Genomic DNA, 27,886 nt, shown 5'->3' with positions numbered 1-27,886 from the left:
CTGCCTGCCATTCGGAAAAAGAACCATTTATCCCTACTCTTTGTCTCCTGTCTGCCAACCAATTTTCTATCCATCGCAATACACTACCCCCAATCCCATGCGCTTTAATTTTACATGCTAATCTCTTATGTGGGACTTTGTCAAAAGCCTTCTGAAAGTCCAAATAAACCACATCCACAAATTAATCTGTAGGAAACAGGGCTATCCCAAGGTCCAAAAAGAAAGTGGAAGGACTGTACCTAGTTGATCGGAGCTGGTAATATTGATCCTGGTTTTCTTCTCCAAGCTCCCCTTCCTGTTGGTCTCCCACTATCCATTGAAACATGGTTGAAATCAGAAGTTCACCGTGTTGTGGGGTAGGGAGTGGGGGATTGATGTTAACTTGCTCCACTTATTTTTAAGCACATTCTTTTTTGAATGCACTTACAACATGACCGCACTTCATATCCAAAGCAATTCTTCCCATCTCCCTGAGGGGACCAATGAGTGCAGACCCCAGTGCCATCACTCGGTAGCAATAAAAACAACTTGCATTTATGTTGCACCTTTAACATGGTAAAACATCCCAAGGAATTTCACAGAAGTGTTGGAAAGCAAAATTAGACACTGAGCTACATAAGAAGACATTAGGACAGGAGACCAAAAGCTTGGTCAAAAAAGTAGGCTTTAAGGAACATCTTAAAGGAGGAGAGAGAGGTGTACAGGAGGAGAGGTTTAGGGAGGGAATTCCAGATCTTAGGGTTGAGACAGCTGAAGGCACGGCCACCAATGGTGGGCAAAGGAAATCAGTGATGAACAAGAGGCCAGACCTGGAGGGATGCAGAGTTCTCTGGTGAGAATTCCTGAGTGGCTCTTGAGAAAGTTGTCCATTGGGGTTGCGACCCCCCTCAACAAACGCTTGGACTAGGGAATCAGAGTCTGAGGAAGAGTTATCCAACAATTCTAAATCCAAGGTAAGGATATGGGGATAGCATGGGAAAGTGGTGTTGAGGTAGATAATCAGCCATGATCTAATTGAATGGTGGAGCAGGCTTGATGGGCTGAATAGCCTACTCCTGCTCCTGTGTTCTCCTCATAAAAAAACTTTAAAGGGTTCCCTCTGTTGACAGGCAATGAGGAAAATAACAGTGGCAATTGTGTTATTGCAGACTCGACATTCTGTTAATGCTGAGGGTCTGCAGAGTCAGTTAAAAAAAGTGTGTTAATTCGACACAGTGATATTACACATTATAAATCTCAATCACAACAAAAAAATTGCAATTAAAATGTAAGATGTTCACAACTAACCCTTGACCTTCCAGATTTTTTTTAAGCTGTCTCTTTAAACTTTAAAGGAAACATTGATAATGAACGCCTGGCGATTGCTAAAACGAAAATCCCCAAAAAATTCAGAGGAATAGTATTTGATGAGTGGCTACAAGAGAAAGGTAAACTCCATTAAAACCTTTAACGTTAACGCTTTCTGTTCTGTTCTATCTTTTTAAAAAACATCTAAAGCTTGCAATAAAGTCTTCTTTGAAAAAAGTAACTTAAAAATAATCTTGTATATTGAAAAAAAGTCTTGACTTAATGTAACATAACTTGTATAGAGTAACTTCACTTCATTTTATATTGATAAATCACTTTATAATTCATCATCATTAAACTGTAGTTAAAGGGACTGTCAGCCTTTGGCTTCATAATAAATTATGCATGAAATTCTTAAAAAGGTGAATTGCAACTTGCATAATACATGATAATTCACCGGGTAAATGTGTCGAAAATAAGCTTGTTTTTAAAGTGAATACTTTACCTCCAATTGAAGAATTTAATGTTTTATAAGAAACCTCAAATTAATCTAAATGAAGTGTTACTTAATATCACCTTTTACCCAAGATCCTAATCATTAAAGTCCCTTTAACACTCATTGTAAGGAAGTTAATATGACTCAGACTTAATATTCAGATGGATGCATGCATGGTTATTATATTCATATTTAATTTTTTTGATGCTCAGACATTTGGTGTTTTCTTTTAAACTTGTGTCCTGAAATTATGATGTAGAACATAGTAAGATTTGCATTTACAAATCGCTTGTGGCGGAATGCGCAGTGACGGTTATTATAGAGATAAAGGCAGCTGCCATTTTGCACATGGCAAGATCCCACAAGCAGCTTAGTCTGTTTATTGGTGATGTTAGCTGAGGGGGAGAAGCTATGAAGAGAACACCCCTGCTCTTCTTTCTACATGGTATGTTCAGCATTTGCCCAAGGCTCCTGGAAGAGGTAGACGGAGCTAGGGTTATCAACTCAAGTTGGGTGTATTACTGAAGGTTTCATCACATGATCTCCTGTCTCAGACTCTCCCGCCCACTCGTCATTGGCCTATCCTCCGGATGCCACGTCCTCCCGTGGCCAATTGAAGAGCCAGTAGACTCTTGATTACCTAATTGCATTAATATTGACTGTTCGTCAAACTGCCTTTTCCTCTGACCCCTTATTCTTAATACTTATACAACTAATAACTGGAAATGCTCAAAGAAAATGAAGAATTTTTTTTTTTTTATTGTCCCATTTGACTTTTCTCCAGATTTGTTCACAGCAGGGTCTTGGAAATTAATGTCCAATTCTTGGGGCATTCCAGGACAGTCCTGGAGGGTTGGCAACTGATAGATAAGGCCTTGGTTTAACCTCTCATCTCTAGTACATCACCTCCAACAATGTAACTGGACTGAAAGTGTGCTCAGGTCCCAGGAGTGGGGCTTGAACCTACGTCCGATTCAGAGCAGAGAGAGCTGGTCACAGAGTGGGTGGAGGGGTTTCAAATCTTATGTTCAGAGTTTATATGCTACGTGTTCCAAAGTATAACTTCAAGGCCTTTGAGTTTTACATCAGCATGCAATTTTCACCAAACATTCTTAATTTGAACCACCCTTGCATTAACTATTTGTCGCTTTACAAAAGTGATTTTTGCTTTTGGGATTTCTTGTTTCTTTTAAATTTTTGATCAAAGTTTTAGTGTGGTCCTTTTGTCAAAGTAATTAAATCATGAACAATTGTTGAAAGAAGTCTTTAAAAATGACGTTAAATTGGTTTGAATTAGCTTTCTGCAGGTAAAACATATTTAAATGCAACTGTGATGCATGGCGATGCATTGAGAGTAAAAGTGTAATTTTTGACAGTGGGTAGGATGTACAAAAGAGCATTTTTAATGAGCTGTTGGAACGTTCCCTAGTGATTGGGAACATTCTTGCAGTTAACTGTTTTACAATTAGAGTGCATGACACACCCTTAGATCTAACAATGTCTGTGTGTGAAGACAATTAAATCCCAATGTCTCCAAAAGGCATCATTTTTCTACCAATTCAGCATTTCCATGTCAACATGTCGTTGAGAGCTTCCTTGAGAATGCGATTATGTGACGGGTACACTAGTCTTGCAATGGTACCTGTACAGTGCAATGTTTAGCTGGCCTGCCCTGAGTTATACTGCCTGGCTGCATGTCCCACTTTGCTGAGGGATGGAGGAACCCTCTGGCAGTGTGCAAGTGTGTGCCTGTGCAGAGCCCCATTGGCCAACAAGTTACGTTTTAATGCTAAGCCAGCGCTTTCAAAACTATTTTTTTTTCCAAAAATATACTTTGTTCATAACAGTTCAAATTTGACATTACATAAAGTGCAATACGGGTCAATTTCTTACAATACAGTACATGAGGTGCCTCACTACACTTGCCGTTGCAGGTTATATTTACAATGTGCATTTACAATACAAGTTGAACATTCATTGGTGCATACAGCTCGAGGGGTTTTACACATGTTCCAGCCTCTCGGTATACTATGGCGGAGGGCCTTACACAGTAGGCCTTTCCCCATTGAACCTTTGCAGCGGCTGCCCCAAGCTTTAGTGCGTCCCTCAACACATAGCCTTGGACCTTGGAATGTGCTGTCTGCAGCACTCTTTGTGCTGGAAGACCAACAATTTTCGGGAAGACCAAACTGCGTCTTTCACCGAGTTGATGGTCCTCCAGCAGCAGTTGATGTTTATCGCGGTGTGTGTCCCTGGGACCAGCCCGTAGAGCACTGAGTCCTGCGTTACGGAGCTGCTCGGGATGAACCTCGACAAAAACCACTGCATCTCTTTCCAGACCTGCTTTGTGAAGGCACATTCCGGAAGGAGGTGGGCGACAGTCTCTTCCCCATCGTAGCCGCCTCGAGGGCAGTGTGCGGCGGCGGTAAGACTCCGGGCATGCAGGAAGAATCTGACGGGGAGGGCCCTTCTCACCACCAGCCAAGCTAGCAGCTCAAATCGGGTGGTGAAAGCTGCCACTCAGGCGTCAGACTCGCACAGTGCACTGCTGCTTCTGCATCAATATACCTCCCAGCCCCCTTTACGGTAATGAGCAGGTAGCAGTGTAACTACATGACCAGATGTGTTCTACATCAATGCACACTGATGGCCAAAATGATGAATTAATGGGGATAAGAGCACACCCAGCATGACATCTTTTTACAAGCTATGTTAGTGGAGGTGCAAACCTTTATAAAAGAATCAGGTTAATGACAGCTTTAAAATGGCGGACAGAGGAATGTCATGCAACATTGGTCCACTGATGTCGTAAGCGCATAAGAAATAGGAGCAGGAGTAGATCTTATGGCCCATCGAGCTTGCTCTGCCATTCACTACGATCATGGCTGATCTTGGGCTTCAACTCCACCTTCCCACCCGCTCGCCATATCCCTTAATTCCCTGAGAGATCAAAAATTTGTCTATCCCAGCCTTGAATATACTCAACGATGGAGAATTCCAAAGATTCACAACCCTTTGAGTGAGGTAATTTCTCCTTATCCTGAGACTGTGTCCCCAGTGTTTTAGATTCCCTGATCAGCGGAAACAATTTCTCAGTGTTTACCCTATCCAGCCCCTTCAGAATCTTGTGTGTTTCAATGACATCACCTCTCATTCTTCTAAACTCTAGAGAATATAGACCCAATTTACTCAGTCTCTCATCATAGCACAAAGCCCTCATCCCAGGGGCCAATTTAGTGATCTGGGGCCAAGTTAATTTTGCTGTACCGCCTTCAATGCAAGTATATCCTTTCTTAAATGTGGAGACCAAAACTGCACACAGTACTCCAGGTGTGGTCTCATCAAAGCCCTGTACAATTGTAGCAAGACTTCTTTATTCCTGTACCCCAATCCCCTTGCAAAAAAAGGCCAACATGCTATTTGCCTTCCTAATTGCTTGTTGTACCTGCATGTTAACTTTCCTTGTACAAGTACACCCAAGTTCCTTTGAACATCAACATTCACAAGCTCCACCCCTTTTAAAAATATTCTGCTTTCCTATTCTTACAACCAAAGTGAATAACCTCATACTTTCATTCTATTTGCTGCATATTTAAATATATGTAATTCATTATATATGGTTCATATACATTATATTATCTCTATATATGAAAGTACTGTAGCATAATTGTTACATTACTGCAACAACATATGTTTATATAATGCCTTTAACATAATAAGACATCCCAAGGTGCTTCACAGGAGCATTATGAATCAAAATATGACACCGGGCCACATAAGGAGATATTTGGGCAGTAGGCCCATAACTTCAGCGCTAAGTATGTGTTTGTGCATGTGAGAATGGTAGACGCTTCCTAATTTATTCATGTCTATAATATAAAGTTCTCACATCAGCCCCAATCAGAGAGCATCTCAATTCCATTTGGGAGAAAAGGAAAAGTGCCTCTAAATGATTGATGATCTGTGCAACGCAGATAAACTTGACAGCGAGGCTTTTATTGTGTGCATTGCGATTGTCCTTTCAGCAAACAACTTTCCTGTTTTTTCATGTCATGCTTCAAACAAACTACATGATAGGTCATTATGTGTAGACAGAAAGAGGAAATGCATGCCTTTATCTTGAGATAGGTTCAGCATGCTTACTGTGCGTTTGTATGACTGGACGTGTTGATGGGATTACAACCAAGCCAATGAATGTGGTAATATCTCTTTTCTTTTCCAGGCCGCATGCTGACAATCTTCAATACCCAGGCTATGATCACAATTGGGGGAAAGAATAGGAGTCGCCCATTCCAGGGCCAGATGTCTGGCCTTTACTACAATGGCTTAAAGGTCCTTAACATGGCGGCAGAAAACCATCCCAACGTCAAGGTCAACGGAACCGTGCGGCTGGTGGGAGAGGTGTCCCCAGTGATTGTCAACCAGCCAATGGCGACCACCTTACCGGCTGAAATGTCCACCACTATCATGGCGACGACCACAACCATGGCAACCACTACAGCCAGGAAGGTCCGAGGAACAATGAAGGTCAACCCGGTAATTCCTCTTATCGATTCGGAACATTGTTTCATTTTCTTTGGTGGGGGGAGTGGTTTTTAATCTTTGTTTTGGCCGCATGAAATTTCTGTCGGCACAGGAGAAGGCCATTCAGACCCTCGAGTCAGTTCTGTTGTTCAGTAAGACCATGGCTGATCTGTACTTCAGCTCCATTTACCTGCCTTTTCTCCAGATTGCTTGATACCCTCACCAAACAAAAATGTTATCTATCTAAGTTTTGAAAGCTCCAATTGGCCGTAGCATCCATAGCCTACTAGGGGAGAGAGTTCCAGATCTCCAATACCCATTGTGTTAAAAATTGCTTCTTGATTTCACTGATAACTGGTCTGGCTCTAATTCCCCCTTTATTCTGAACTCCCTTGCCAGAGGAAATAATTTCCCTTTAGCTATTCTATCAAATCCCTATATTGGGAAATAGAATGAGTAGATCAGACTCATGTGGACCTGGCAACAGTGCAGGTATGTGTGGCTGAATGGCATTCTGTTGTGCGGAAATTTCACTCATCATTTCTATCCACAAGCTTGGAAATATTACAATTCTGTGATAGGCCTAAAGAGCTGGGTCTATGTACTTTAGAGCAGTGTAGACTTAGCGGCGACCTGATAGAGGTTTATAAAATAATGGAAGGGCTGGGTTGCGTACCTATTGATGGGTTCTATCAGTTGACAGAATGGGGAGGACCAGGGGCCCTGCATTTAAACCATGCAAGAGTAGGAATAGGCTGAATATTAGACAGTTCTTCTTTTCCCAGAGAGAGGTAAGCCTCTGGAATACATTGGTGAGTGATATAGTGGGTGCTAACTCTCTGTACGTCAAGAGGGAACTGGACAAGTTCTTGGCTGGACCACAGATCGCTTTGTATAAAAAAGGTGTCTGTGAAAAGAGGGGTTTGGAGAGGGATTTTTATTTCCCTTCTTGCAGTTCGGGAGTAGGAAGTGTCTAATCATGATGTTTCAGGCATCGTGAGGTGTGAGCAGGCTCAATGGGCCTGCTGATCTATTCCTGCCTGTACTCTTCGTACATTTATAAGTCTTTTTCCAGCAATTGAAGAGCCTTGTGATGTCCATTGAATGATTAATTTACTGATTTACTTAGCCCTGTAAAGTATATGCCAGGACAATGTACAAACGAATACCCAGCTCTCTCTGAAATAGCAATTGCCTTCTTGCTTTGTACCTACTAGACTACAATCTATATCAATGATTTGGATGTTGTGACCAATTGTAATATTTCCAAGCTTGTGGATGACACAAAACTTGATGGAAATGTAAGTTGTGAGGAGGATACAAAGAGGTTTCAAGGGAATTTGGACAGGCTGAGTGAGTGGGCAAGAACATGGCAGATGAAATATAATGTGGATAAGTGTGAGGTTTATCCACTTTGGTAGGAGGAATGGAGGTACAGAGTATTTCTTAAATGGTGAGAGATTGGAAAGTGTTGATGTCCAAGGTGTCCTCATCAATAAGTCACTGAACGCTAGCATGCAGGTGCAGTAAGCAATTAGGAAGACAAACAGTATGCTAGCCTTTATCGCAAGAGGATTTGAGTACAGGAGCAAAGAAGTCTTGCTTCAATTGTATAGAGCATTGGCGAGGCCACACCTGGAATATTGCGCGCAGTTCTGGTCCCCTTGCCCGAGGAAGGGTAAACTTGCCATAGAGGGTGTGCAGCGGAGATTCACCAGACTGATTCCTTGGATGGTGGAATTGTCCTATGAGGAGAAATTGAGGAGACTGGGCCTCTGTTCTCTGGAGTTTAGAAGAATGAGAAGCGATTTCATGGAAACTTACAAAATTCTTAAAGGGATAGACTGGATAGATACAGAAAGAATGTTTCCTCTTGCTTTGGGGTCTCGAACCAGGGGACACAATCTCAGAATAAATGGCAAGCCATTTAGGACTGAGATGAGGAGGAAGTTCTTCACTCAGAGCGTGGTGAATCTTTGGAATTCTCTGCCTCAGAGGGTGGCGGAAGCTTAGTTACTGAGTAAATTCAAGACAGAGATCGATAGATTTCTAGTTGCTAATGACATCAAGGGATAATGCGAGAATATGGCGTTGAGGTAGATGATCAGCCATGATCTAGAATAGCGGACCAGTCTCGAAGGGCTGAATGGCCTACTCCTGCTCCTATGTTCCTTACAATGAACACTGTTACATGCACGCTCAATCAACTTGCCAACGTTTTGCCGTGAAAGAGTTGTCCTATCAGGAGAGATTGAATAGCATGGACCGATATTCACTGGAGTTTAGAAGAATGAGAGGTGATCTCATTGAAACGTATAAAATCTTTCGAGGGATTCACAGGGAAGATGCTGAGAGGCTGTTTCCTAGTCCAGAGTTAGGGGTCATAGTCTCTTAGGACTGAGAGGAGGAGAAATGTCTTCACTCAGATGGTTTTGAATCTTTGGAATTCCCTACCCCAAGGGACTGTGGTTGCTCAGTAGTTGGGTGTATTCAGGACTAAGATCAATAGATTTTTGAACACTGAGTGAATCAAGGGATACAGAGTAGAGCAAGAAAGTGAAGTTGATGTAGAGGATCAGCCATGATCTTATTGAATGGTGGAGCAAGCTCAAGGAGCTGTGTGGCCTACTTCTTCCATTTTGTGATGTTCTTACTTTCTTACAACAACTTATTTTATATAGTGCCTTTAATGTAATAAAATGTTCCAAGACACTTAACAGGAGCATCATAAAACAAAATATGACTCTGAGTCACATAAGGAGATATTAGGTCAGGTGACTGCAGTGGTTCAAGAAGGTGGCTCATTGCCACCTCCTCAAGGGCAATTAGGGATGGGCAACAAATTCTGGCAATGCCAGCAATGCTCGAACCCCAAGAACAAATAGAAAAAAACAACTTTATCACAGTTCCAGTTTAAATTGCATTCAGTGGCCTTCCATATTCCCTGTACAACATGCGTGATACGATGAGCATCTCTTCACATTCCTCGGAATTCATGACAGTGCCACCCTATTATACAGGGCACCAGGTATAGCTGGCAAATCGTGTTTGCAAGACTTGTCCTCAATGAGTGGTGGGGATTCTAATATAAACCTTGGCCCAGGGATTTCCTTGGAACTGTCCCCTATTTGTTGCCGCAGCTTACATACCTGGGGTTTATACCACACTTCTGGCAAAGTTATGATGGGGGAGTGGGAGCAGCTCTGGGAAAAATTCCCAGCCTTGGAGTTGGTGATCTTTATCTGGTTAACATCGTTTCGGAAAAGGAACAGAAACTTTAGTTGTCCATTCTCATTGCTTTATAAGTGTGGCTCAGTGGGTTACCCCCTCACTTCTGGGTCAGAGGTGTTTGAATTGCCGTCTTTCAATTGAGATGTTAAACCAAGGCCCTATCTATCCCCTCAGGTGGACATAAAAGACCCCCTGGCAGTAAAAGACGAGTGGGCAAGTTTTTCCCAGTGTCCTGGCCAATGTTTAACACTTAACCATCACTAAAGCAGATGACCTGTTAGTTATCTCACTGCTGATTGTGAGAGCTTGCTGTGTGCAAATTGGCTGCTGTGTTTCCTAATTTACAACAGTGACAACACTTCAAAAGTACTTTATTGGCTGTAAAGTGCTTTGGGACCGTGTGAAAGGTACAATATAAATGCAAGTCTTTTTTTCATTTGAAATAAATCCTAAACAATTCTACAGAGGAGGAAAGAAATTGTAATTCTAGGCAGATTACTAAAGGATGTAAATTCATCAGAAATCACATTAAAAATATCTAATTTACCATAAAATGACACTCTTTGATCAGGCGTTTTGCACTGTAAAATAGGAAAAGGTACACTGGTGCCCTGTGCTGAGATCAGGGCCATGTTTTGCATATCAGAGTGAAGCAAGGATAATCAGTGGTATGAAACATAGTCGGAGGAAATGGGCAGAGGAAGACGAAAGGAATAAGTTGTCCGTCCTGAAGTGGTTGCTGGTAGATTCTCTTCCTTTAAATTGGTGAATCACCATGACTTGAAAGGCTGTGATATGCAGATTAACTTACACACTGTGTATTCAGCAACAGCTAATCATGTGAAGATAGAAAAGTGCCCTGCACCTAGACTGCCACTCAGAGCAGCTGCAAAACGTTGGCTGCAGACCTATACTGGCAGGGCACAGAGTTAGAAATGGTAATGCAGGTTACAGTGTTTTCCTATGGGCAGTTTGGAGTAAGCACTGTTTAGTATGTAAACCATGCCTTCCCTTATCTGGATGTAATGTGTTATATACACATATTCATAAGTGTATGGATACGCATTTCCACTATATTGTTGTTTCACCTCTCTACCTCACTTTCCTCCTTTAAGACACTCCTTAAAACCCACCTCCTTGACCAAACCCACCTGACCTAATGGCAGGAATTTTACATTGGGCTGGAGCCCCTCCCACTGACTAAAAAGTTGTGGTCGAGCCCCCCCCCCCCCCGCCCTCTGCCAGTCCTGGGAGCCACGCTGTAATTTTATGTGGCCCAGGCCCTTAATTGGCCTCAGGCGGGACTTTTGCCCCTCTGAGGCAAGAAGTCCCGCTTCTGAGAGCCGGCAGCCAATCAGCGGGCTGGTAGCCCTCAGTCCCAACAGTATCACTGGGAGCGGTGGCCACTGCTGGCACTGCAGCCAGGGAGAGGAGCAAGAGAGACACCAGCCTGGAAAAACAGTGTGTGGGGGCTCGCTGGGGACAATTGGCCGGGCACCGGCAAGGCAGGTGAGGGGGGGACCCTCCATGGGGCACAGGGTGCCTAATCAGGGTAGGTCCCCCCCACCCCAGCCCGTAAGGAGGCCGCCCAGCCCTGAGCTGCCCACCTGCCGGTAATATACCAGCGGTGGCGGGAGGAGGCCCTTAAGTGGCAGTAGATTGGCCTGGGGTGGGCGGGCCGTTTCTCTCCGCCGCCCCTCGTAAAATTGCAGCAGGGACGGGAAGGTGTCAGGAAAGGCACTCCCTGCCTCCCAGTCAATTTACCGACGCCCCTGCCTCCAGCCCGCTCCTGCGGGGACGGGGTGAGGGGGGGTGGGGGGTGCGTAAAATTCAGGCCAATATCTCCTTTTGTGGCTCGGTGCCATACTTTGATTTATAATGCTCCTGTGAAGAACCTTGGGATGTTTTATTACCTGAAAGGCAGTTGTTTTTGTTGTTGTTGTTTGGCTGCATGAATATAAATTTCATGTAGTGAACAGGCTGAAGATAGTTCTGCAACAGCCACCTTATGAGCAACAAGGGTGCTCTATGTTTAAGTTAATAGTCACAATGATCACCGGAATCTTCATCCTGGATTCCAACGGGAATATTTGGTAAAGAAAGGAGGAAAGAAATAGGTTCCAATTCCTCACCTTGAAATGCACATTAATTTTCAATCTTTAGTGGGAGTATTCTTGTGATAGGTGTATATATTGGGTTGCCATGAGACCTGTCAATCAGGAAGACACTCATGTTCCTGAGAGTGTTAAAGGTGACAACTCAACCCAGATAGTCACACGCACGCACTCCCTAAGTGTGCTGCTTATTTGTACAGGGTATTGGAAGCTCTTAAAGAAATACAGGTAGTATTCCCGCTGGGTTGGCTTCTGATCTCCTGCCATAACTTGGGCAGAACTCCACCATAGGTGGCCATTTTGAGCAGTGGGTCAGGGGAAACACCCCTTTCGCCCACTCCATAACCTGCCAGGGATATTCTAGACCTCTCAATTTAAGATTTTGCACCATCCTGTTTTTGGACCAGAGGGCCTGTTAGTTTACATGGAGTGTGCAGAAATTCCAAAAATGTAAACCAAACAACTTTGAGGAGACTGACAGTGTTACAACCAGGTGAGAAGGGGTCGAGGGGTTCCCTCTCAACCTTTGCCTGGTTTAATTGTAACAGGGTTTAATTTCAAAACAGTTTTTAGCTCCCCCTTAGTGAATCCTTGTTCACTGCTCCAATTGTAAGGCAAAGAAATCAAACAGGTTTCCTTAGATTTAAACAAGAAAGGTAGAAGTTTATTAATCTTAAACTCGAATCCAGTTAACGACTACGAATATACGGCGCAATCACGCTAGCATGCATACACGATAAACACACATGCAGATAGAGACAGAAAAAGTAGAAGGAATAAAGGGGGAAAGTTTGAGGCAATATCTGGTAGTTACAGTCCTTTAAGTTCAATGTGGAGTCTTTGGTTGCCGGTAAGTCTTGCAATTCATTGGGGCCCAGTTCACGCTTCAACTTGTTCCAATGTAGGAGTCTTTTCTCTCTTGAGGTTTATGTGTCTTCCATGGGTCTGGTGGCTTGGGAAGAAAGTGAGAGAGAGAGTGGCTTCCTTTCTCCAGCTTCAGTTACACCCTGCCTTCTGAATTCAAACTGTCCTGTGGCTAGTTCAAAAAAACGGGACCAGCCAGTTAGTCATGTGACCAACTGGTTTAACTAGTCCTGGCTCTGTGGACTGTACCATCTTAGCAGGGCCTGGAATGCGCTTCCTTACACCTTCAATGTCTGGTGATCAAAATCCATTTGGGCTAATTGGAACAGGGAATAGCCCTTTGTCTCCACAAGCAGCGTCTCTTAGTATGCAAATGTCATTCCAGCCCAGTGTCTCCTGATCTTCAAACAAGTCATTTCTTCACTCCAGCAACAGTTTAAAATCAATGTTCATATGACAAAATTAATATGCCTCATTCTTGGCAGGTGGGGTTCTGCATGACAGACAGGAACATTGATTTTGCACCCTGTCTGATTTTACTTTTCACTGAAGCTCCACCTGATCCCCCAGGATTCCAGTTTGGCAAATGCGGTACAATTTAGCTCCGAAAAAAATCTCTTTTTTAAAAAATTCAAGTCCAGTTTTTCCACTTTGCACCTTTATAATATCAGGGCACATTGGGTCTGGAAAATCCTTGGCCAGCGCAATAAGCATTAATTCATGAGGTTTTTTGAGTTTTCAACCAGAAACATTGCAAAAGGAAACAGGAATTGTCCCAATCCCCTTCTGAATGTACACTTGGGAAAGCACACAACAAAAGGAAAGACTTGCATTTCTCTCGCACCTTTCACAAGCTCAGGAGGTCCCAAAGCGCTTTGCAGCCAATGATGGATGTTTTTGAAGTGTAGTCACTGTTGTATTTAGGAAATGCAGCAGTTAATTCGCTAACAGCATGCTCCCACAAACAGCAGTGTGATAGCAACCTGTTAATCTGTTCTAGTAATGCTGCTTGAGGAATGCTGCACACAAGCCTCCTCCCACTCTGGTTACTTCATTTCACCCTATCATTGTAACCTTCTATTTCTTTTACCTGGTGTGCTTATCTAGCTTCCCCTTAAGTGCATCTCTGTTATTGGTCTCAAACACTTCTTGTGGTAGCGAATTCCACGTTCTAACTAGTTTCTGGATAAATAAGTTTCTCCTGAAGTCCTTATTGGATTTATTAGTGACTATCTTATATTAATGCTCCCTAGTATTGGTTTCCCCTACAAGTGGTAACCTCTGCTCTACGTTTACCCTATCAAGCCTCTTTATACTTTTAAAGAACTCTATCAGATCACCCCTCATCCTTCTCTTCTCTAGAGAAAAGAACCCTGGCCTGTTGATTTTCTGATAGTTATAACCTCTCAGTTCTGGTACCATCCTTGTAAATCTTATTTTTTTGCACTTACTCCAATGATTTGAGAACTGACAGCTCACTCAGAAGCACAATGTTTGGTGATATCCTTCCAGCTTAGCGTTCTGGAAGTGAAAGAGATGTATGGAACAATTTCCAAGCCTTGAAGTTGTGTTATTATAACAGTGTCATAAACACTCTTTTACTGCAAGACAATAAATGTCATGGGATTTGACAAACATTCTCAGCATGACTGCGACCATTGCAGAAAGACATTCAGCAACCCATGCCGTTTCTCTCAGAATATTAAAGCAATAACTCTCTGCAGGCAGTTTGTTGTTTCGGAGGTTAAAAATGAACAGGGTTCTGTTTGGTTGATTGTAGGATTTCTGGCACCACTGGGCTTTCAACACTTAAATGTTACAGTTGTCTGACAAAGTGTGAGTTGTCTAATTAAGGTGCAGCACTAAATTGAACCTTAATGGTGTTGAGTGAAACACGACTTTAGCGTGCTTGTCCACAAGTCTTTATATAATTATTGTCATTATGCAGTAGCGTTCTTCAATTGTGCTTTTATTGTGTTGCAGTTTTGGTGCACTTTAATAAGAGATGGGAATAAAGACAGTTTCTTAGACACTTTTCAATACCTTCAGATTATTGTACGAATCAGACTTTCGGGTATTTTGGGCTCTGCAACATCAAAGGTAGCATCAGATTAAAGAATACCTCTGCACTGTGCTATCTGACAATAAAAGGCAAACAGATTTTCTGCTTATCTTTTCTTGAACTGCAGGAAGAAGTGAGATTCCAAGATGCATAAATGCATCGCAACTATTTGGAGTGCTTTCATATTGTCATCCCTCACACCATGAATATTAAAAACAGACAGACTCAAAACAAATGTAAAGCATGTGCTAAAACCTCACATCAACATGTTGCACTCTATTTACTGCCACTTACTCCCATTCTCCTCATGTGAGTGTGCCTGTCTTTTTGTGTGCATGTCCGTGTGTACGAGCATGTGTTTGTGAGTACGTGTGCATTTGTGTGTGTGTGTCTGTGTGTATGTGTTAGGCTGTAAAGCACTTTGGAACGCTCTGAGGCCACGAATCAAAGAATCGTACAATGGTTACAGCACATTGGAGGCCATTCAGCCAGTCGAGTTCATGCTGGCTCCCTGCAAGAGCAATTTAGCTCATTCGCCTTTTCCCCATGGCCCTGCAAATCTTTTCTCTTCGGGTGCTTATTTAATTCCCTTTTGAAAGCCTCAGTTGAATCTGCCTCCACCACACTCTCAGGCAGTGCTTTCCAGATCCTAATCGCTCACTGCGTAAAAAAAAGTTTTTCATCACCTCACCTTTGATTCTTTTGCCAATAACTTTAAATTGGTGACCTCTAGTTCTCAATGCTTCCACTAATGGGAATAGTTTCTCTCTATCTGCTTGTTCCCCTCATGATCTTTAGCACTTCTATCAAATCTCCTCTTCACTTTCTCTTCTCTAAGGAGAACAGTCCCAGCTTCTCCAATCTATCCATATAACTGAAGTCCCTCATCCCTGGAACCATTTTCATAAATCTTTTCTGCACCCTCTCTAATACCTTCATATCCTCCTGAAAGTGTGGTGCTCAGAACTGGACACAATACTCCAGTTGAGGCCAAACCAGTGTTTTATAAACGTTCATTATAACTTCCTTGCTTTTTGTACTCTAAGCCTCTGGGATCCTGTCTGCTTTATTAACCACTTTCTCAACCTGCCCGGCCACCTTCAGCGATTTGTGCATATATACCCCCAAAAAAAGACACTATATAGATGGCAGTCTTTCTTTCTATTGAAATAGAATCCACATTCGAATTGTATTCGACTGTTCAAAAATATTTCATATTCAGATCAGATATATTCAATATTCTAGTGACAAGTTTAAGGAGCAAGGGATTAGGAAACATAGGATTAACTACATAGTATCTACAGGACAATAACAGGCCATTCAGCCCATCAGATCTGTAAGAGTGTTTATGCTCCACACGAGCCTCCTCCCACTTTGCTTCATCTGGCCCTGTCAACAAATCCTTCTGTTTCTTTCTCCCTCATGTACTTATCAAGCTTACCCTTTGGGTTGGATTAGGCAATTAAGATGCATAAACTGAAAATACATTCATGCCAGTCAGCCCCAGGAATTTCTCTGCACCTGTTAGCAGTCTAACGGTTAAACCTCAGGTTCGCTTCAATTGCAAACGGCTTTCTTTTCCTGCTGTGTCCCGTGTATGTTTGGGTGGGTGGGAAGTAGATATTTATCTAAATGGTCTGTAAACCAGGATGGTTTTGAATTAAAAGAAAAGTTTCAGATGTAAATTAAATCTTGATAAGGGGAAATGTAGCTCAGTACTTCAGCACATTTCAAACGTAAATCTTGAACTGTGTCGAAATGGAGTGGTTCTGGCAGGTTTATGAATTGCATTTAGTCCACCTATTACTGATAAAGAATATTGCCCTGTCCAATAGTACTCAGTGAGGTGAAATGCAGGGGATTGACAGCGATGGTTCCTCCGAGTTAGTGGAAGGTGGTGAGAGGAGATAAAGTGGCAACTTTCATACAGGGCATGCTGGTAATATTACCTACAGCTCAGATCTTACAGGACAGCATGCAGAAGTATATCTGTGCTTGCTGCGGGCTATTTTTGTTTTCACAATTTAAAACGTAATGGCAATTCTGTCAGGCAGACTATGTGGGGCTTAATGTTGCATTTGTACAACTGAAGCGAGTCTCTGTAAAAGAAAAGAAAGCCTTGCATTTTTATAGCACCTTTCACAACCTCATTGAAGCATACAAAATTCTTACAGGGCTTGACAGGGTGAATGCAGGAAGGATGTTTCCCCTGGTTGATGAGTCTGGAACCAGAGGACACAGTCTCAGAATAAGAGGTAGACCATTTAGAACTGAGACGAGGAGGAAGTTGTTCACTCAGAGGGTGGTGAATCTTTGGAATTCTCGACCCCAGAGGGCTGTGGAGGCTCAGTCATTGAGTATATTCAAGACAGAGATCGATAGATTTCTAGATATTAAAGATATCAAGGAATATGAGGATAGTGCAGGAAAATAGCATTGAGGTAGAAGATCAGCTCGATCTAGTTGGCTCGAGGGGCCAAATGGCCTACTTTTGCTCCTATTTCCTATGTTCCGTTGTCCCAAAATGCTTTACAGCAATTCAAGCTCTTTCGAAGTGTAGTCACTGTTGTAATGTTGGAAAGCACAGCAGCCAATTTGTGCACAGCAAGATCTCACAGCGTCTTGCACCTGAAAGTAAGTTTCTGATCTCAGTCGGGCTGCCAGGCGTGTGAGTGGAACAGCAGGTGGTCAGTAGATGTGAATATGGAGGAGGGAGTGGGGTCGCAGGGGGGTGTGTTCCTGGTCCAGTCACAGTGCACGGTCTCAGACTGGCTTTGGCTGGTGCCCATTGAGCCTTTTAATTGAGAGATGGTCTGTGAATCAGAGGCCAAAAGAGTAGTTCAGAAAAGCGGTGGGTTGTAAAGGGGGAAGGATAAGAGTCCTAAAAAATGTGTTCACTTCTCGCCTTTTACATCCTCCCCAAAAGAGTGGCCAGGTGTTACTTTAATGCAGGTATTAAAGTGTTAAAATAGCAGACAATGGATCCTCACACAAATGCATTGGACAGCGAATATGGATGTGAAGTCATAGAGAGGGTGGAGGAAAGATTTACAAGAATGGTTCCAGGGATGAGGGACTTCAGTTATGTGGATAGATTGGAGAAGCTGGAGTTGTTCTCCTGAGAGAAGAGAAGGTGAGAGGAGATTTGATAGAGGTGTTCAAAATCACGAGAGGTCTGGACAGAGTAAAGAGAAACTCTTCCCATTGTGTGATCCTGTGATTGGCCAGAGGACATCGATTTAGGCTGACTGGCAAAGGCGACATGAGGAAAAATGTTTTTCATAGCGGACATTTAGGATCTGGAATGCACAGCCAGAGAGAGTGGAGGCGATAGAATCAATCATAGCTTTCAAAAGGGAATTGGATAAGCACCTGAAGAGAAAAAAATTTCAGGCTACGGGGAAAGGAAAGGGAATGGGACCAACTAAATTGCTGTTGCAGAGAGCCGGCATGGACTCAACAGGCCAAATGGCCTCCTTTTGTGCTGTAACCATTCTATGATTCTATGGGTGGGATTTTACTGGCTCCCGGGTGGCAGGCTAAGAAGCGGGAGAGTGTGGTAAAATGCTGGGGAGCCGCATCAGGCTGCCCGCATTTTGCTGAGGGGGAGCATCCCTTTCCGCATGGGGAGGCCGCTGGCTGCATGGAGGAGGCCACCCTATGACTTCCCGGTGGGGTAGGGGGCCTATTGGAGCCAGAGGCTCCAAGGCCCAAGGATTTCCCTTTTGTAAAACCATGTTGATTTTGTCTGATCATGTTATGATTTTGTAAGTGCATTGCTGGTGGCAATGTCTGCTCCCATGGCTCCAGTGCCACAGCTGGAAGGGCTCCCCCTCCGAATGCTGGGGCCTACCCGTTTGGCCTCAGCAGAAAGATCAAGTGTTGTGAAGAATAGCAGTAAGCCTGATGATTGGGAGTGTTTTAGAAACCAGCAAAGGGCAACCAAAACGTTGATGAAAAGGGAAAAAAATAGAATGATAGCAAACTAGCCAGGAATATAAAAACAGATTGTAAGAACTTTTACATGTATATCAAAAGGAGAGTAGCCAAAGTAAACATTGGTCCTTTAGAGGCAGAGACAGGAGAAATTATCATGGGAAACGAAGAAATGGCAGAGAAATTGGACAAATATTTTGTGTCTGTCTTCACAGTAGAAGACACAAGTTATATGCCAGAAATCGAGGGTAACCAAGGGGCTAATAAGAGTGAGGAACTTAAGGTTATTAATATCAGCAGCGAAAAAGTATTGGAGAAACTTAAGGGATTTACAAACCGACAAATCCCCGGAACTGATGGCCTACATCCTAGGGTTCTAAAAGAGGTAGCTGCAGAGATAGTGGATGCACAGTGGCGCAGTGGTTAGCACCGCAGCCTCACAGCTCCAGGGACCCGGGTTCGATTCTGGGTACTGCCTGTGCGGAGTTTGCAAGTTCTCCCTGTGTCTGCGTGGGTTTCCTCCGGGTGCTCCGGTTTCCTCCCACATGCCAAAGACTTGCAGGTTGATAGGTTAATTGGCCATTATAAATTGCCCCTAGTATAGGTAGGTGGTAGGGAAATATATCGGGACTGGTGGGGATGTTATTGGAATATGGGATTCGTGTAGGATTAGTATAAATGGGTGGTTGATGGTCGGCACAGACTCGGTGGGCCGAAGGGCCTGTTTCAGTGCTGTATCTCTAAACTAAACTAAACTAAAATTCCCTAAATTCTATAACAGTCCCAGCAGAAGGAAAGTTAGCAAACGTAACTCTGCTATCCATGATAGGAGGGAGATAGCTGACATCAGTCTTCAGGAAAATGCTGGAAACTATTATTAAGAGAGTCTGAATAATGAACTTAGAAAATCATAGTATAATCAGACAAAGTCAAAATTGTTTTATGAAAGGGAAATCGTGTTTGACAAATTTATTTGATTTTTTTGAGGATGTAACTAGTAGGGTAGATAAGGGGGAACCAGCAGATGTAGTAGACTTGGATTTCCAAAAGTCATTTGATAAGGTGCCACAAAAATCTAATAAGCAAGCTAAGGGTGCATGGAGTTGGAGATAATATATTAGCATGGATCGAGGATTGGTTAATCGACAGGAAGCAGAAAGTAGGGATAAACAGGAATTTTCAAGTTGGCAGGCTGTGACTAGTGGAGTGCCTCAAGGATCAGTGCTGGGGTCTCAGCTATTTAAAATCTATATTAATGACTTGGATGAAGAAATTGAGAGTAATGTATCTAAATTTGATGATAATACCAAGCTCATTGGGAATGCAAGCTGTGAGGAGGACACACAAAGGTATAGACAGGTTAAGTGGATGGACAACAGAATGACAGTTGGAGTATAATGTGGGTAGTGTGAGGTTATTCATTTAGTAATAAGAATACAAAAGCAGAATATTTTTTAAAAGGTGTGAAATTTCTAAATTTTGACATTCGACTTGGGTGTACTTGTACAAGAAACACAGAAGATCAGCAAGCAATTAGGACGGCAAATGGCATGTTGGCCTCTATTGCAAGCGGACTGGAGTGCAAGAATAAGGAAGTCTTTCTACAGTTGTATAGGGCTTTTGTGAGACCACTTCTGGAGTACTGTGTGCAGTTTTGGTCTCCGTATTCAAGGAAGGATAGACTTGCTTTAAAGGCTGTACAACGAAGGTTCACTCGATTGGTTCCTGGATGAAAAGGTTGACCTATGATGAGAGGCTGAGTAAATTGGGCCTATACTCTCGGGAGTTTAGGAGAATGAGAGGTGACCTCATTGAAATGGACTGCAGCGGTTCAAGAAGGCAGCTCACCACCACCTTCCCAAGAGCAATTAGGGATGGGCAATAACTGCTGGCCTGGCCAGCAACGCCCACATCCCATGAATAAATAATAAAAAAACAAGAAATATAAGATTCTGAAGGACTAGAATATGGTAGACACTGGGAGGTTGTTTCCCCTAGCTGGGGAATCTAGAACATGGGAGCACACTCTCAGGATAAGGGGTCGATCATTTAGGACTGAGATGAGCAGAGACTTCTTCACTCAAAGGGTTGTGAATCTTTGGAATTCTCTACCCCAGAGGGTTGTGGATGCTCCATCATTGAATATATTTAAGGCTGAGATAGACAGATTCTTGGTCTCTCAGGAAATCAAGGGATATGGCAAGTGGATAGGAAAGTGGAGTTGAGGCAGAAGATCAGCCATGATCATATTGAATGGCGGATCAGGCTTGAGGGGCCGTACGGTCTACTCCTGCTCCTATTTCTTATGTTATTATGTTTCCCTGAGTGGGTGCAAGATGGAGGTGTCTTCTTATTATCCTTGCTGCCTTAGCAATGGCCACTGCTCTCTCTCTTGGTGGCACTGCTGAGGCTTCTGAACTGCCAGTCCTCTGACTGGGCTGGCTGTGTGGAGCACCCACCTGCTGTCCGTCAATGGACAGCGGAAGATTAAGAGGCCACCTCCGGAAGATTGCCAGTGCACTCCTGCTTCCCACCTGTGCGGGCTCAGAACACACATATGGTCCCGACATCAGGACTTATAAGTCTCCGAGAAAATCCCAACCTGTGATTCTATAAATATTGGCAGTAATCATTGCCAGGTCTGATACTCGATCTTGTTTCTTTTTGGTGTAAACAGTTTTAAAATATTGTGTACCAGCTCCTTGGTGGTGTCACCGGGATGAAATCTCAATAGGGCATGGTGCCGAGAATACAGGAGCAGCCTATCCTTGTCTGCATAGTCTTTGGTGTGCAGGAGGTATGTATGTAGATATTTACATGTTGGCTGGGGTAGTATTCCCCTGTTGTGACACATGGTAAGTATTTCGTGTTCAATGCCTTGCTCTAGTTAAGACTGACTGAGCTGAATTCTCCAGAGTGTAGACAAACTGTGTGTTATCAGTGATAAGCATGTTAATGCATCAGTAAAAGGATTCTTCCCAGGCGCTAACAGGAAGTTCAACTCAAGGCTCAAAAGCATTCACCATTAAAATCGCACAATGTGATTTTTATCCCTTCAGATCCCAATCTGAAAGAAAGGCTTGCATTTCTGTAGTATGCTTCACTATCTCAGGATACCCCAAAGCATTTTCCAGCCAATGAAGTCATTTTGAAGTGTATCCACTGTTGTAATGTAGGAAATGCAGCAGCCAATTTGCACACAGACAGCTCCCACAGCTAACAATGACCAGATCATCTATTTTAGTAATGTTGGCTGAGGAATAAATACTGACCAGGAATTCAGGAAGAAATCCCACTGCTCTTCTTCAACTGAAGTAGCTCAGTGTCATGAGATCTTTTATGTTAATCTGAGAGGGCAGAGGAGATGTAATATTACATCTGAGAAACAGTAACTACTCCTGTGTGGCACTCTCTCAGTATTGCACTGGGAGCATCAGCCTAAAGTGGGACTTGAACCCAGAGTCTTCCGATTCAGAGATAAGGGTAGTAGCCACTGAGCCAGAGCTGACACTCTGAGTGTGCTATGATTTTGACCCAGCAAAGATGAAGGCTGGAGACATTCTGGCAATGGCCAAGTTGTAATGGAAGGCAACCGGAAGTAGACACGTCTGGGGTATGAACTGTTTAACACAGCAGCAAAGCAGGCTCGGGGGGTAACAGCTTACTCAGTTGCTCAAGATTCTAAAGGTCCCAAAGCACTTCAAAGATCTCCTTTGGTCTTACTCTGTGTCCAATATCAGAGATTTGCCAGCACTGTCGTGGGTGAGCTTCACCTGGAGAGGAAATCCAGGAAATTCCTTGGATGTGCCAGAAGTCCCAAGGTTAAAAATAGCTCTTTCCACTTGCAAAGTAAATCAGCAACGCACACCTCAATGGAGACCCAATGGGGCTCCTTGGCGGAAACAGGGCAGTCTAAAATAACTCCTGATTTCAGTCATCATTTATCCTGTCACAACAGGGAAATTGGAAAGGAGATCCAAACCCTGCAGCAAACATCTTTGTGATTCTTTCAAATGCAGATTGAGAGCTATATGTCTTGTGGCAATCACTCCTGTGTCCCTGGCAATACCAGTCTTTAAGACATGTTTGAGTTCACTGTTGCTGAAAAAGCTCCTTTCTGTCAGTAACATTGTCTCGAATAAAGAAAAGAACAGATTTGAATTTATGTAGCTTCCCTCACATTCTCAATATGACCCAAGGTAGTTTGCCACCAGTGAATTGCTTTTGAATTTCACACGAAGTCAATTTGTGCACAGCAAGCTCCCAGGAACACCAAGTGAGATTATTGGCCAGGTAACTTGTTTTCATGGTATTTGTTCACAAACTAATGGTGGACAAGAGCCCTCGGATGAGATATTAAACCCTGTCTGCCCTCTCAGGTGGCTGTAAAAGATCCCACAGTACTGTTTTGAAGGAAAATTCTACCTGGTGTCCTGGCCAATATTGATCCCTTGATCAACATTGCTGAAAAAAAAATCTAGTCATTATCGCATTTCTGTTTGTGGGAGCTTGCTGTGCGCAAATTGTCTGCTGCGCTTCCTACATTACAACAATGACTACACTTCATTGGAGTTCATTGGTGGCAAAGGGCTTTGGGACATTCTGAGGTTGTGAAAGTTTCTATATAAATGCAAGTCTTTCTTTCCTACTTTATTTCAAGCGAGTTCAAGCCCTGTGCTAAGATAGCAGACAGACAGAGCAGACTGACACATATGCATGTGACCTCTATTATAGGCAGCTTTGATCCCCAGACTTCTGAGAGTTAAAACAGGTTTTGATAAACGGCGAGTCATCGACCGGTTGGCTCTAGATTTTGCAGCAGTCAGTCGAGGATTGGGTCCTTCTCTATTAAAAAGGTAATTTAAAAAACAAAAAAAAAATGTTGTCAAGAATTCTTAGGCTAATTTGCATTTTAATGACACGTTCAGTAGTGTGATGATCCATATTGCTTTGCCAAAAGGGAAGGTTGTAGAGGGGCGTATCCAGAGTCATAGCACGAGCTGCCCCAGATGCTGTCAGACAATGTGAAGCAATAATAGAAAGAACACAAAAAACTACCATCTGAAATATCTGTACCATTTCAGCAACATATAATTTCACCAGTTAATTAAAAAGGCAATGTTTAGTACTTGGGTGGTTTAATTATTTTCTTATCAATCTTCCACTGTTGCAGTTCTGCATTACAATTCTAATGTAGTTAATTATTCTTTAGTCTGATGCGGGCTCACTGCTGTGTGACTGCCTGCTCCAGAGTTGCTCAGCTTTGGATAAACATGGGAAGACGGATATTGTTGGTAGATCCTTCCTTTCAGTCCAGCCAGTTCCCTTATGGTGTCACCTCGGATCGCTTTGTACTGCAGATAGCTTGATATGACCAGCAGTGCCATTCTTCACATGGGATGCTACATAGAATTACATGGAATTTTACAGCATAGATACAAACCATACAATCCAATTGTTCTAGGCCAGCGTTCAGACTCTACATGAGCCTCCAAGTATAGAAACACAGAAACATAGAAAACAGGAGCAGGAGTAGGCCATTCGGCCCTTCGAGCCTGCACTGGCATTCAATACGATCATGGCTGATCATCCAAACTCAGTACCCTGTTCCCACTTTCTCCCCGTATCCCTTGATTGCTTTCGCCCTAAGAGCTATATCTAGTTCTATAGTATATCTATAGTATGAAAGCAAGGATGTTATGGATTTTATGAGTCTCCGGTTTGGCCTCAACTGGACTGTTGTGTCCAATTCTAACCATCGCACTTTAGGAAGGATGTGAAGGCTTTAGAGAGGGTGCAGAAAGAATTTACAAGAATTGTTTGAGGGATGAGGGAGTTCAGTTATGTGGATAGATTGGAGAAGCTGGAGTTGTTCTCTTTAGAGAAGAGAAGGTTGAGAGGAGATTTGATAGAAGCGTTCAAAATCATGAGGGTGTCCAGACAGAGAGAAACTGTTCCTTTTCAGGGAAGGGTCAACAACCAGAGGACACTGATTTTAAGCTGAATGGCAAAAGAAGTAACGGCGACATGAGGAAAATCTTTTTTACGCAGCTGGTGTTTAGGATCTGGAATGCAGTGCCTGAGAGTGTGATAGAGGCAGATTTAAAAACGCCTAAAGAGGAAACGTTTGCAGGGTTGCAGGGAAAGGATGGGGGAGTGTGATAAGCTGAGTTGCTCAGCACAGACACAATGGGCTGAATGATCTCCTTCTGTGCTGTAACTCTTCTATGATCTTATTCCATTCTACCTCATTTCACCCTATCAACATATCCTTCTATTCCTTTCTCCCTTGTGCTTATCTAGTTTACCCTGAAAGCCATCTATGGTATTCACCTCAACCACTACATGAGGTTGTTAAACCGAGTCCCCCTCTGGCCAGTCAGATGCATGGCACAATTGGAAGTAAGGCAGGGGAATTCTCCTCAGTGAGAAAAGAAAGTGCCGGAAATACTCAGCAGGTCTGGCAGAACATTGCTCTACACAAATGCTGCCAGACCTGCTGAGTATTTCCAGCACTCTGTTCTCATTTCAGAGTTTGAGCATCCGCAGTATTTTGCTCTTATTTTAGAATTCTCCCCAATGTTTAGCCAACATTACCTCCCTCAACTGACGTTGCCAAAAAAAGAAAAATATTAAGCTTGCAATTCCTCTCGTTGTTGTTTGTGTGATCTTGCTATGTACAGCAATGGCTGGATCTTTTACTGCTGCCCTCAATCGCCTGAGCATTTGTTTCCTGTGCTTCAGCCATTATAACCCATTTCCTAGCATGTGAGAGGCAACAACACAGAACTGGTAATCCCACTTGAAAGAGGCCCATAACCATGGTTATTGTGGGAAGGGGGAATTGCTGCAGTCAGAAGGAAGGAAGGGGTTCCATTTATAAAGCTTCTTTCACAAGCATAGGACGTCCCAAAACCCTTTACAGCCAATGAAGTACTTTTGAAATGATGTAACTGCAGCAGCCAGGATGCACACAGCAAACAGCAAAGTGATAATGACCAGATAATCTGCCTTTGTGTTGTTGATTGAGGGATAAATATTGGCCAGGACGCAGAGGTTAACTTCCCTGCTGTTCTTCGAAATTGCAACATGGGATCTTTTATGTCCACCTGAGAGGGCAGATAGGCCTCAGTTTAACATCTCATCTGCAAGACAGCACCTGCAACAGTGCAGCATCCCCTCAGTTCTGCATTGGAGTGTCAGCCTTGATTTTTGTGCTCAAACCCTGAAGTGGGACTTGAACTTACAATCCCTGTGACTCAAAAGTGAGAGTACTACCAACTGACCCACAGCTGACGTGATAGTGGGGGGTTGGGAGGGGGGGGGGCGCACTCTTCTGTACAAGAGAACAGTACTGCTGTAGTGTCACCTATGGCTCAGTAAGTAGTTCTCTAACTCCGAAAGTTCTGGGTTCAATTCCTACTCCAGTGATTTGAGCAGAAAATCTAGGTGGGGAGTGTTGCACTATTGCAGGTGCTGTTCTTCAAACGAAAGATCAAACCAAGGCCCTGTCTCTCCATCATCTGATGGATGTTGGAGATCCCATGTTGCTGTTCCTATGCAGTACCTTAGGAGGTATTACCCTGTTAACAGTGTGATGTAAATGCAAGCTTTTGTGAAAGAGTCTGGAAGGGTCTGCACTTAGTGGGTTGCATGTCATGTCATCTCAATAATGTATCTTTTAAATTATATTTTACATCTGTGAGATTGTGATTGCAATGACGTAGAGTGGGACTGAGTTGCTGACAAGCCCTTGGAGAGGCTGATAGCCTGAGAGTAGCAGTGCGAGAGTGGGTCACTGATGTCTGATGTCTTCACTGCAGTGTTGGGTCACATCTCACCTCATTGTTGAAAATGATTGGCACCTTCTACGCTTTTCCAACGCAAGAAAAGCAGCATAAAATATTGCGCCCACATTTCAAATCATTTCAGGTCTGGGCAGCTTAGAGTAAAACGTGTTGCGTGGCCTCCTCTGGGCATGCGTACCAGTTGAAGGGTTTTGACAATGTAGATAGAGAGAAACTGTTCCAATGGTAAGAAGGTCAGTAACCAGAGGACACAGATCATTGGCAAAAGAACCAGAAGAGCAAGGCAGAGAGTTGTTATGATCTGGAATGCACTGCCTGAAAGAGAGCAGGAAGCAGCTTCAGTGGACACTTGGATGTCAAGTGGGGTTTCCAACTCTGGTTATACGTATTCCTGGTGGCTTCATCACATGATCTTCTGCCTCCAACTGTCCCGCCCTCACATTGTAGCCATTGGTCAGCTGACCTGTCCATTGTCCCGGTGTCCCGCCTTCCCGCGGCCCATCAGAGATTGAATAAATCCTATGTTATTCATTTGGAGGATTCCTGACTGCCAGTTGAAAAACCTTTACTCCCAGCTCCAATATTTTTATAACTAGCCAACAAAAATGTTGAAAGAAAGTCGAAAAAACAGACTATTTATTTTAGTGTCCCTGTGATTTTTCTCTCTGGCGTGTTGCTCACAGTGGTGTCCAGGTGATTAATGTTTAGTTCCTGGAGGCTCCAGGCCAATCCTGGAGGGTTGGCAACCCTTAGAACAAGTCGGCACAGAGTCCACATGTGCGTCAGCACTCACTGCCTAGGCTCACACCAGAGCAATGACCATGTGGGTGAGGCACTGAAGGGACACAAGCGCCCATGAGACTGTACCCGTGTGTGAGTCAGCATGGGAAGGGAATTGTCAGAACATCAGGGCTTATGAGAAAGAAACTAAAGCATTGAGTATTTAATAGGACATCTGAGAACAGGAATGTGTAAAGAATCTGCACCTCTGATGAATACTGGATGGAAAATCCAGCACTCACGACAGTTGTCCCTTATCTCACATGTACCTGTGGCAACAGCTTGCGTTTTATAGTTTCTTTAATGTAATAAAATGTTCCAAGGTGTTTCACAGAAGTGATTAGCAAACAAAATTTGGCACCGAGCCATGTCAGGGAATATTAGGGCAGGTGACCAAAATCTTGGACAAACAGATATGTTTTAAGGAGCCTCTCAAAGGCGGATAGAGAGGTATAAAGACAGAAACGTTTTGGGAAAGAATTCCAGATCTTGGGGCCTAGGCAGCTGAAGGCGCAGCCACCACTACTGGAGTGATTAACATTAGAGATGCTCAAGAGATCAGAATTAGAGGGGCGAGGCCATGGAGGGATCGGAAAACAAATTTTAAACTCAAGGCATTGCCAGACTGAGAATCAATGTAGGTCAGCGAGCACAGGGCTGATTGGTGAACAGTGAAACCTGTGAGTTATTAGGGCCCAAAGATCAGTCCCCTGTGCAACATTCTTCGAGTCACATGGCACATTCCTGCACGGGTGCTCCTGCAACAACTTGGAAAGTTTGACGC

At 43.4% G+C, this 27,886-nt stretch overlaps 1 protein-coding gene across 3 annotated transcripts in view; it reads left to right on the top strand.

Annotated features, from left to right (window-relative positions):
• The window catches only part of LOC137373596 (neurexin-3-beta-like), a 586,548-nt gene that overhangs the window by 444,933 nt on the left and 113,729 nt on the right, over window positions 1-27,886 (top strand). For all 3 annotated transcript variants that reach the window (XM_068038598.1, XM_068038597.1, XM_068038596.1), the window contains exons 4-5: window positions 1,335-1,427; window positions 6,006-6,319. In XM_068038598.1, the coding sequence (XP_067894699.1) occupies window positions 1,335-1,427; window positions 6,006-6,319 (407 nt within the window). The remainder of the gene's footprint in view (window positions 1-1,334; window positions 1,428-6,005; window positions 6,320-27,886) is intronic.

Source organism: Heterodontus francisci, chromosome 9 (assembly GCF_036365525.1).
Source record: "Heterodontus francisci isolate sHetFra1 chromosome 9, sHetFra1.hap1, whole genome shotgun sequence".
NCBI classification, from domain to species: domain Eukaryota; kingdom Metazoa; phylum Chordata; class Chondrichthyes; order Heterodontiformes; family Heterodontidae; genus Heterodontus; species Heterodontus francisci.
Note: the sequence above shows the minus strand (reverse complement) of the source record. Positions and strands in the feature narration are given on the sequence as shown.